This window comes from Ahaetulla prasina, chromosome 3 (assembly GCF_028640845.1).
Source record: "Ahaetulla prasina isolate Xishuangbanna chromosome 3, ASM2864084v1, whole genome shotgun sequence".
NCBI classification, from domain to species: Eukaryota; Metazoa; Chordata; class Lepidosauria; order Squamata; family Colubridae; genus Ahaetulla; species Ahaetulla prasina.
In genome coordinates, this window is record NC_080541.1 from 16,610,626 (window position 1) to 16,622,408 (window position 11,783).

The following is an 11,783-nucleotide window of genomic DNA, read 5'->3' on the forward strand; positions in this document are numbered from 1 at the left end:
TAACTGACATGGGGATCATTTTTGTACATCTCATTTTTTCTATGGTGATAATTTTTGTATAGCTCATTTTTTCTACGTGTTTCATTTTTCTTCTTTATACTGTAACTGCTATTCTAATAGCAAATCCTTCATAAAAGTTATTGCATTACATTCCTGATTAAATTATCTTTCCATTGATATATAGTTTTATGGTACTACTCCCCCCCCCCAAAAAAAAGTGGAGTTATTAGCTAGTTTTAGAAAATACAGTTTTCCCAAAAGGTTTCCACAATTTTGGCCACTACTGTATATTACCAAGTCGAGTTTATTGCTATCATGGCTACCAGCTATTAACGGATTCCTCTCCAGGGGAATCACCATTGAGACATGTTCAATGAACTTGAAAGCAAACAGGGAACATGAACTCATGCAGAATTATCCTTGATGGTAGAGTCCAAAGAAGAGGTAGAACTGTAATCCAGAGTTGGGGTAAGGACAGACATGTCTATAAAGTAAAGGTAAAGGTTCCCCTGGCACATATGTGCTAGTCGTTCCCGACTCTAGGGGGGCGGTGCTCATCTCTGTTTCAAAGCTGAAGAGCCAGCGCTGTCTGAAGATGTCTCCTTGGTCATGTGATTGGCATGACTAAATGCCAAAGGCGCATGGAACGCTGTTACCTTCTCACCAAAGGTGGTCCCTATTTTTCTACTTGCATTTTTTACGTGCTTTCGAACTGCTAGGCTGGCAGAAGCTGGGACAAGTAACAGGAGCTCACCCTGTTACGTGGCACTAGGGATTCGAACCGTTGAACTTTTGATCGACAAGTTCAGCGTCTTAGCCACTGAGCCACTGTGTCCCTTAGACATGTCTATCAGCACAAATACTACCCCCTAGAAAAGAAACTCTCATCCCTACAGGGAAGAAAATTTCTCTACATTCCCAAAAAGAACCCACCCTGATATATAGCTTATTCATAAAAGTACTTTGGAAAGCTTTTCTGAAAGATTGCAGAAATGCTTCTGAAAGCTGCTCTATTACATTGCACCAATAGAATATAGGGTGCTTTAGAACAAATCGAAAAGTAAGCACCTTTGCAATACCCTGGAATAATTAAGCCGTTTTACTAGGCAGATAAATTATCTCAGTCAGTTTAATCTGTTCTTGCCAACTGTTACTCTGTTTAAAATGTGTGGTTGATATAGAGTTTCTTGTTTGCCTTTAAATACCTGGGGTTGCAGAAATCATTTTTTGGGTGAAGGGAAAGATTCAGAGATTTCTTAGTATTATTAATACTATTACATAATAATAGAATCATCTATTAAAATGTCCTTCCTGTCGAAGATTACTTCAGCTTCAATTGCAACAGTACACGAGCACACAATAGATTTAAGCTTAATGTTAACCGCTCCAATCTTGATTGCAGAAAATATGACTTCAGTAACAGAGTTGTTAATGTTTGGAATAAACTACCTGACTCTGTGGTCTCTTCCCAAAATCCCCAAAGCTTCAACCAAAAACTGTCTACTATTGACCTCACCCCATTCCTAAGAGGTCTGTAAGGGGCGTGCATAAGAGCACCAGCGTGCCTACCGTTCTTGTCCTATTGTTTCCTTTCGTTATATCCAATTAATATAGTTATTACATACTCATACTTATATATATGCTTATATATTGTATAGTTATTTCATGCTTATGCTTATATATACTGTGTGACAAAAATAACATAAAAAATACAGAATTTGTTTGGGGAGCTCTGTGTCAACCTAACTCCAATTTTTTTTGTCCAGATGCATACTCAGTAAGGATACCCTGTAATCAACTCCCTTTTACTCATAAAATGTAAAGATGCTATGACAGCTCCTCAAAACTTTGTATTTCTGATGGGAAGAAACCAATTACAGCAACATCTCCCTCTTTAAAAAGAGTGGAAAAAAATGTATAATTTTTGCACACATAAAATGTGAAAATATTTACAGATCCCTCACATCCAGGACATAAACTGTTTCAACTCCTACCCTCAAAACGATGCTATAGAGCACTGCACAACAGAACAACTAGACACAAGAACAGTTTTTCCCCGAAGGCCATCACTCTGCAAACAAATAATTCCCTCAACACTGTCAAACTATTTACTAAATCTGCACTACTATTAATCTTCTCATCGTTCCCATCACCCATCTCTTTCCACTTATGACTGTATGACTGTAACTTTGTTGCTGGCAATCCTTATGATTTATATTGATATATTGACCATCAATTGTGTTATAAATGTTGTACCTTGATGAAGGTATCTTTTCTTTTATGTACACTGAGAGCATATGCACCAAGACAAATTCCTTGTGTGTCCAATCACACTTGGCCAATAAAAATTCTATTCTATTCTATTCTATTCTATTCTATTCTATTCTATTCTATTCTATAAACTTGATTCCCCGGATTCCCAAAAGCGCTTTTTTTCAGGAGGCAGACTGGGTTTTCTTGTTTTTTCTTTGAAGACATTTTCACTGCTCATCCAAGAAGCTTCTTCAGCTCTGACAGGATGGGAGAATAGGATTTATATTCCTTGCAGACAGCCGGTCATTTGCATCCTTTTAGAGGGACAATGAAGAATTTGGGGGTTCATCTTTGTCCTCCAGGTGACCTGAGTAGTATTCCTGGTTCCTGTAGTCTGCAATTTTTCCTCTGGAAATCCATTCCTACTCCTGCACCATTCAAAGGTGCTCATCCCAAATTGTAGAGCTAAAAGACTACAGGAACCATTTGCACTACTCAGGTGACTCTGAGGACACAGATAAACCTCCAAGTGCTTCAACAACCCCCCCAAAAGGATACAAATCACCAGCTGTCTGCAAGGAATATAAACCCTTCCATTCCCCACTATCCTGTCAGAGCTGAAGAAGCTTCTTGGAGGAGAAGCGAAACGTCTTCAAAGAAAAAACTAGAAGGTCCAGTTGCCTGCTGAAAAAAAGCACCTTTGGGACAACCATGACTTGGATGACTGAGAATCGCTACAGACTTTGAGCTACAAAGTTGATTGTAATTAGGAGTGGAGGAATTGGTGGCCTTCTAAATATTTCCTGATGCACTGGCTAAGAATGATGGGAGTGAAGTCCTAATGCATCAGGATGACAGCATGGAAGTCGCTTGGACTGTAACTGAGACAGCAAATGCTTTAAATCAGGGGTCTCCAACCATGGCAACTTTAAGACTTGTGGACTTCAACTCCCAGAGTTCAGCTGCTTTACAGCTGCTTTAAATGACCTAAGATAGCTAGTTTGGATTGGAGCGAAATGCTTGTCCCATTAACCCAGAATGCAAACATCCAATCAATGGCTCAGTTCAAGTCCATGTGTTAAGCTGAAGCACATTTCGCAACTGAGGATCCTCTATAGCAGGGGTCTCCAATCTTGGCAACTTTTAAGTTGCCTAAGCAACTCCATGGCTTAGGGCCAGGGTACTTACGGGACCGCCTTCTGCCACCACACGCCTCCCACCGACCAGTACGCTCACACAGAGAGGGACTTCTCAGGGTGCCGTCCGCCAAGCAATGTCGGCTGGCGGCCCCCAGGGGAAGGTCCTTCTCTGTTGGGGCTCCTACCCTCTGGAACGAACTTCCCCCTAGCTTGCGTCAACTGCCTGACCTTCGGACCTTACGCCGCGAGCTGAAGACTTATTTATTCGCGCGGGACTGGCGTAGGAATTTTAGATTTTAATATTTTAAGGGTTTGAATTTTAATTTTTGATACAAATTTTAAGGGGTTTTTAAATTGTTATAATTGTTTTAAAATTTGCCAAATATATAAGTTTTTTATTTTCTGTTTTTAATCTGTACATTGTTTCTGTTTTATTGTGGCTGTGAACCGCCCTGAGTCCTTCGGGAGAAGGGCGGTATAAAAATCTAATAAATAAAATAATAATAATAATAATAAAGACTTGTGGACTTCAACTCCCAGAATTCTTCAGCCAGCAAAGCAAAGCTGGCTGAGGAATTCTGGGAGTTGAAGTCCACAAGTCTTAAAAGTTGCCAAGGTTGGAGACCCCAGCTCTACGGGCCTAGTCCAGGTGACTCCTAACTGATTTATGGCCCAATGCATGACAGTACAAGCTGCCTGGGAGCCAAAACCCTGTGGCAAATATAGTTCTAATGAAAGTCATCAGGGGTTGGTGAGGAAGGAAAAGAAAGTGAGTGAAATTGACACGAGACAGTCACGCCTTAGCAAGGCTACCTCTTTTAGAACAGGAACATCAACACACCTATGTCAGGTATGGCTTGCATCACTCCATCTACCATTCTGCTCTTTGATGGCATCAAGCCAGAAGCTGACGAATCTGCAGCTGTTACGAAAGTTGCTAGTTATAACTAGGTGCGTTAACATTATACAACGCTAACCCAAAACCTCCATTTTTTTAAAAAAACTTCTTTTCAATCTTCAGGAGCAAAGATTGCTTCAGGAGCAATCTTCATTAGCAAGCACCATCCCCAAGTATGGAAATAATGTACGAAAAGCTAAAACGATCACATCTTATATTCCAAATTTGTGAACTAGGCAGTTTTTGGAATTGTTCCAAGGCCATGGTTTATAATTGCAGCTCGCCTGTAAGGTTATTTCAACCCTGATTTAGTTCATCACCATGTGATATCTGAAAATTGAATCGTGGCAGGCAAATGTCTATGAAGATTCTCAGTCATTTAGGTCATGGTTGTCCCAAAGGTGCTTTTTCAAGAGACAACTGGACATTCTGGTTTTTCTTTGAAGACTTTTCACTTCTCATCCAAGAAGCTTCTTCAAACCCATTTGCACCACTCAGATGACCCTGAGGACACAGATCAACCTCCAGGTGGCCTTAACAACTCTCTAGAAGAATGCAAATCTCCAGCTGTCTGCAAGGAATATCCTTCCATTCCCCACCATCCAGTCAGAGCTGAAGAAGCTTCTTGGATGAAAAACAAGCCGTTGCCTCTTAAAAAAACACCTTTGGGATATGTCGGACAAAGCCATCTAAAGATTGAATCATGGCAACTAGACTGTATTTTTTTTGTTAATTTGAGACATTTCGCTGCTCATCCAAGCAGCTTCATCCATCAAACCAAGTTGGTTAGGCCAGGGGCGTCCAAACATGGCCCCTTGAAGAGTGGTGGACTTCAACTCCCAGAATTCCTCAGCCAGCTATAAATATGAGCAAGTTGCTGGCTGGAGAATTCTGGGAGTTGAAGTCCACCACTCTTCAAGAGACCAAGTTTGGACATCCCTAGGTTAGGCAAAGTCTCATTGGAATGTACCACCTCTTGCCACACCAACCTCAGGGGTTTCCGCCTCCAAAATGCATTGCAATATAGGCATGAAGATTCTGCCTGGATGATTGACTGTCTTCGAAGACACACTACATGATGTGATTTGGACAGGGTGTAGCTTTCAAACTTACAAGGCAGGATTCATGCTTTTGCAAACTTCAAAATCACATAATCTGAGGCAGGAAGATACTGAAGTACACAGTATCTGTATTTGTGGGGAACAATGGGGGAGCCTCTCCCCTCCCCTCCTGAACCACAGATATCAAATCAGGAAGGTATACACAGCACCCTCTTTTATAATAATTCTCTGGTTATTTAATAACACAACCCATATATATCTCCATACCGTTCTATGTTTTAGGATCTTTCAAATCACTTTTAAAAACTTAAGAAAACACACCGTATATAGCCAGTTACAATTTTACGGGAAATAGTTTATTTATCTATAAACACAAAATAAAATCAGTTCTTTTTTAAAAAAAAAAATGACAAAAAAGGTATTTAAATAAGAATGATCTGTGAGAGATGTTATGGCACCAAAAAATTCAAGACAATTTATAAATTCAGTGGCCACAACCATTAAGTGTGATCTGCTGATCTTTTTTTTTTTAACCTTTTCTATAAAGATTTTTTTTATTAAAGATATTTACATATCATTAGGCTGTGTAAATATTTACAGGAACTTATTAACGGGCAAGCCTGTCCAAAATCACTTTTAAGAGAAAAAATGGCTTTAAATACAAAAAAGAAAGTGGAAAAACTTCATTATCCCCCCCCCACCCTTCCAATACATCCCCCTCACCCCTTGGCAAGCATAAGCTTGCACCCCAAATTTTCATCAGTTCTTAAGATGCTGGACAGCTGTTCGGCATGCATTCGCAAAGAGTTCTGCGGTTTTACAAAATGGAGTCCATTATGAGATTTACGTGGGCTTGTTTGTCCATGAGAAGCGCTGAAAGTTTTGAATACGTTTATGTCACGTTGATATTTCACCCTTTCTAGGTCCACTTCTCTTCCCAATGTTTATAGCGGTTAATAACATTAATAGAGACATTTAAATTGTTTTTTTTTTTAAATACAAGAGTTCCTCAACTGTTGAAGTTTGTTTTTGAGTTGTTCGTGTCGCTTCCTCAGATGTTCCTTTTCCGCTAAGAGTCTGTGCTCTTCGGATTGGATGGAGAGGACATATTCGGTGGCCTTTTTAAGGATGACAACTTTAGGAGCTTTTTCGTTATTCGCTACTTCGGGGATCTGGTCACGCAGCGCAAAGAAACTCAGTTTTAGCTCATTCCGCCTCTGTCGCTCCAGGACGTTGTGCGTTCGCCTTTTGTCGTTTTCTTCCGAGTCTGAGGTACGCGGACTCGAACATTTGCGGTTGTTACTGATCTGTTTCAAAACCCGACCATTGTCCAACTTTAGCCTTTTGGTGGAGCTGTATTCGTGGCGTGTGGAAGGAGGGGCAGCATAATTGTGTTGGTGGATTGGGACATGACAGCGCTTGAGAACCAGAGGGCTGTGAGGGGGCTTACTGTGCCCCCCGGATGTGTGGACAGCGGACTCGGATTTCTTGGCTGAAGGCTGCCTTTTTTCTACAGTAACCACATCAATTTCTTCTTCCTCCTCTTGTTCTTCTTCTTCTTCCTCTTCTGAGAAAAAAAAAGATAGAGAGATAAGGTTAATTTTTTTTATTTTCCTCCTAGAAAAAAATGGGGTGTTGGGATTTAGCCTCCCTTAATCTGTCTGTCTTTGGCCAAGTTGGAAACGGGTGCCAGGAACTGTAGACAAACACACAGGCTTCTGAAAAATTGACTTTTTTTTTCCAAAAGGGGCAGAACTAAAGAAAGTTTATTATGAAATTGAGGACGCAACTCCACACATCTCCACCAAGATGACAATTCCAAAGAACTATTAACTGAATCCTGGCCACCTCATGGATGTTGAAATTGCAGAATTGCATAACTCTGCAGCATCTCAGCCAAGAAAGTCAAATTTCTAGGCTATTTAACAGGGATAACATCTGTCTCTAGGGGCCATCCTTATCCACCATACGCCATACACCAGTTTTTTTCCTCCCTCCAACCGCTGGTGGAAGACAACCGGTCACATTCTGAAAGTGGCAAGACTACAATTCCCACGATCCCTCACTTTCAGGCTACTTAGGAACTGAAGTTCAACATTTGGGCCCAAGGCTATCCTATGTTGTCCACACACACCCCTAGGCTCCCAACTATTGCAATGTCAGAAGAGACAAAGAATGTGAGAAAGTGAAAAGAAAAAAAAAATCCTTGGATTTGCACCACACCCAGTTCTTTTTACATTTTAATGGCCAGGAGCAATTCCTATTTAACCTACCCTGGGAATTCCGCAACCCTATTATTCAGGCACTTACAAAGCAGTCTGGAAAAATAGGGTGCCTCCCCCCCCCCCCAAGTGATTCTCCAAGACTCATCCCCTTTTCTCTTTCTTCCTTCTCATCACCTCTATGTCAACCAAAGGACAAGCCCGATTAAAGCCCAGCTGGTAGGTTTAAAGTTCCCGCTCTCTAGATCTGAGTTGACCCCATTAGACCCGAGTGAAAAAAGCAGGTTGGCTTTGATCTGCCTCGGGTCAGTTTTTCTAGGAAATGCAATTCCTGGGAAGGCCAGCCCATGTGTGTCGCTAACGTGGCAGCGTAATAAGAGTACACACATATGCTGGGAGGGGAGGTGCTGCGTAACTGAAGTATTTGGGGCAGGGGAGAGAGAGAGGAGAGCAGACGCGATCTCAAATGTTCAGCCCAGCCAACATGTGATGTAAGGAAAGGCAGGACATTCCATTGGGCTCTCGTTATCTTTTACGCAAGCAAAACTTTCTAGAGGGAAGCCGAATGTTCGTGCTTTCTCCCTCTTCAAAGAGGAAAAGGTATTCAAACATCCAATTACCCCCCACCTCAAAAAAAAAAAAAAGGGGGGGGCCAGGAAGGCAGCTCCTTATCCATGCCTGAAACTTCTTTTTTTGGTGGGGGAGGTGGCACTATTAGAAGCACCAACAGAACCAATTTAAATCCTAGTGAGTTCTCCCTGAAACTTTCAAGACACAGGAACAGCTGGGCAGAATCCCCTTTGCAGCCTCAGTGAGCCTATCTGTACAATGGGCATATTTCATTCCTGCCCTTTGGAAGAGGATGAAGCTCCAAGCTGCTTCAGGTGACTGTGAAAGGCAAGTAGCCTTCACCTGAAAATAGGGCCAGGTGGAAGCGGTTCAAGCAGATTTGGCCTGGGTTGTTTTAAAAAAATAAAAATAAAAAGCCCACTCCCGTATCTTAGTTGTCCAGTTAAAACCTCGCCCAGAAGTGCCACTGTTAAGGTTTGCTCCTAGACTTTTTTCATCTTGTGCTTGAGAAAGCTGTTATGTGAGAATGCACACACCGCTTTGCATTTTGGTAGTTTCTGGAACAGTACTAATGAATTACTCCAGTATGCAGTATCATAATACTAAGTGTAGTATTTCCAGTTTGACAACTTTTCTAACCTCACCTACAAGTCCATGCTTTGCAAATGCCCGGGGGCCTGTTCTAAGCACCATTGGGACTGCTGCTCCTTCACCCTCTTTCACCCAAATCCCACCTTCTAGAGTGGGCACCCCCACCCCCTTGTGTGGGAAAGAGGCCCTAAAAGAGAAGCCCACCGCTCACCTGAATCACTGCTGGTGGTCGGGGGCGTATCTTGGCCGAGCAAGGAAGCTGGACATGGGTCAGGTGAGGCAGCAGCTTCTACAGCTTTGGGGGTCTTCTCCCCCAATGGATAAGGGAAGACCACGGAGGGGTCAATACACTCGGCCGCAGAGGTTCCCAGGTCCTGCAGGTAGGAGCTGCTACTGGGGGAAGAGGCAGAGCTCTGCGAGGAAGACAGTGGGAGGCCACTCGTGCTGCTGTTCCCACTGCGGAGGGACAGCGGGCTCCCCGCCCCGTCCCGTCGTGCTGCCTGGTAGGAAGCAAGTTTTTCCGAGACCACCTTCTGGAGTTTGGCTGCCGCCGAGCCTCCGCTCCACATGCAGTCCTGGATGATGATGGACTTGACGAAGGCGTCATCGTCCGGATCGCAGATAAAGCTCTGGTTGACCACTTCGCTGCCCAGGAGCTCCGTCACCATCTCCAGCTGGTCAGCATTGGACGGGAAGCTGCTGGATCGGCGGCTGGGCGAGAGGGGCGGTGTGGGCAGGAGCTCAAATTTCTTCCAGATGTCTTCGGACGGGGCGGGGGGCTGCAGCTCACAGCCCCGGTGATGGCCCGATAGGTAGAAGTTCTCCTCTTCATCCTCGTAGTAGAAATAGGGCTGTATTGAGTCGTAGTCGTAATCGTACGCCCGGCTGGGATAGCTCAAGCTCGGGACGGTTAGGGGCATGGCGCTGGAGGGTGCCTAAAAAGGGAGGGGAAAAGGAAAGGGGGAGACGGTTAATGGGGCAAATCACTACCTCCGGCAACTCTACTCTGCTCCCAATAGAGTCAAAACGCAAGGAGAAAACTAGCGTGGTAATTACTCCGGAATTACTACCTCGCTTGGACCAAACACTCCTGGACGTGCGTCCAACCCACTCCTTCAACTGTGGGAGAATTTGGGAGCAATTCGGATTAATTGCCCAGAGGGGCTCTGATTCCGGGACACGCAACACAGACGTCGGGACTTGCGAGGGTGCCACTCGCGGGACTGGATCCGAACGCAAAGAGACAAGCCCCCCTCTCCCCGCCCCACCCAGCCCTCAGGCTAGCCGAGCCCGGAATCCGTCCGCTCCGTCCAGGCGCGGTTAACAACCGTCCAAGCGCGGCTCGTTTAACGGGGTGGCTTCGGCTACACCCCCCCCTTTTTTCCCGGGCTAGGCGCCACCCAGCGAAAAATCGGCTCTGCCCTCCGGCTTCGTGCCCCAGCGCGCCACCTTAAAACAAGGCAGGCGGGCAGCTTTCCAAGCAGCGCCCGTCCGGGATTTAACTCCCGGCTCCCGCCGCCCAAGCGGGTAGTTCGCGCTCTGAGCCTGCCGGGCCGTTCTCGACTTTCGTGGCGCTCCGGGCTCGGGGAAACCTCTCCCCCTTCCCCACCTCTCCCGAGTCACTTCGGCTCTCGATCACCTCGTAGTACGAGGCTTATTCCGTTCTCTCCCTTCCAAAGGATCCACCACCCCAACCTTTGCCGGCCAAGCAACCGCCGCCTTGCAGATCCGGACCGGGGAAAGCGGCCGGCCAAAAGGGGTTCTGCAACGGGGGGGAAGCCGGCACGGGAGCGCGAAAAATCGGGCTTGCGAAAGTCTTCCAAGCAGCGGCCCGGAAGGTTTAGCAACAGCCGGGGCTGCGGGCTCGGGGGCTCCTTCCCGCCGCCTTGGGAGAGGAGCTCCGAAGGAAGGCGGTGTTAGGAGAGTCCGCCTTGCCCGGCCGAATCGATTCCGCCTCCCCGCTCGTTTTTTTGTTTTTTTTTTGGTGCCCGGAGCCGGCCGGGAGATCGGAGCAACCGAGCAAAGCAAAAAAAAAAAAAAAAGCAAAGCAAGGTTGCCGAACGCCGGCGTTGGATAGAGGCTTTCAAACTTACCGGTTCTTTTCAGATCCCGGCCAAGCCTGTGCTGGAAAGTCCAAGATCGGGTGCAAAAATAATAGGAAAATCCAAAGTCTTTGCAAAAAAAAAAAAAAGACCACCCCGCCGAGGGGGGGGGGATTGAGGAGGGCAAAGCCGCGCAGTTGCACCGTCTGTTCCTTCGGCGTCTCTTTAACCGGTGCTAAGAAGAAGGAGAAGGAGAAGGAGCCGGGGGTATTGTAAGTCCACAGTGCGGGCGGCGGCGGCGGCGTCTCCAGCTCCGAATTCCCAGGCTGGAGTCAAAGCCTTTTTTTTTTTCCTTTTTCCAAAAGCGCCGGCTCGGGAACGAAAGCCAAGGGGCGGGGGAGGAGTGGGGCTTCGTGCACGCGCGATGGACCCCCCCCCTTTACGCTCGTATTTATTTATGATGCCCCGGCTGGCGACGGCAGCAGCGGCAGCAGCAGCAGCAACGGCAGCGCCTCCTTTCCTCGGCTTAAGCTCCGCTCCCTCCCCCCGTGTCGCCTCTGAGCTGCAGGACTCCGCCGCTTGGCTTTTATAAGCCTTGGCCGCTGCTCCGCCTTCCCTTTTCCCGCCAAGCGGGCCCCCACCCATCCTCCCTCCCTCGACCCCTCCCTCTTCTCCCCCTTTGCAGGGGAAAAAAAAACGCCTGGATGAGTAAGAAGCTGGGAGCAAAAAAAGCAAGGCGGGCGAGAGCGGCGGGTAGAAGAGGAGGGGAAAAAAAAGGAATAATAATAATAATAATAAAAAATAAATAAAAAACCCACCCACTCACGCGCAGGGAAAGGAGGCACGGGAGGGCTGGCTGGCTGGCTGGCTCCATTCCCCTCTTTGTGTCTGTCTGAATGTTGCCCCCACTCCCCGCTAAGCAAGCGGGGAGGGGGCGACCTTGCAAAGGGGAGGGGGCTTTTCCAAGGGGCGCTGCCGCAGCGAGAGGAGAGAGAGAGGGAGGAAAA

General features: G+C 46.0%; 1 protein-coding gene across 2 annotated transcripts; it reads right to left on the reverse strand.

Annotated features, from left to right (window-relative positions):
• Positions 1 to 5,685: 5,685 nt before the first annotated feature.
• MYC (MYC proto-oncogene, bHLH transcription factor) lies at positions 5,686 to 11,319 on the reverse strand. 2 transcript variants are annotated; one of them, XM_058177961.1, is made up of 3 exons: positions 10,828 to 11,319; positions 8,946 to 9,669; positions 5,686 to 6,918 (listed from the first exon to the last, which is right to left on the reverse strand). In XM_058177961.1, the coding sequence occupies exons 2-3, from the start codon at positions 9,652 to 9,654 to the stop codon at positions 6,344 to 6,346; spliced, it is 1,284 nt and encodes a 427-aa protein (XP_058033944.1). In that variant the 5' UTR covers positions 9,655 to 9,669; positions 10,828 to 11,319; the 3' UTR covers positions 5,686 to 6,343. The 2 variants fall into 2 exon arrangements, with proteins under 2 accessions (XP_058033944.1, XP_058033945.1); XM_058177962.1 differs by lacking the exon at positions 10,828 to 11,319 and adding an exon at positions 9,805 to 9,971.
• Between the last annotated feature and the right edge of the window lie 464 nt (positions 11,320 to 11,783).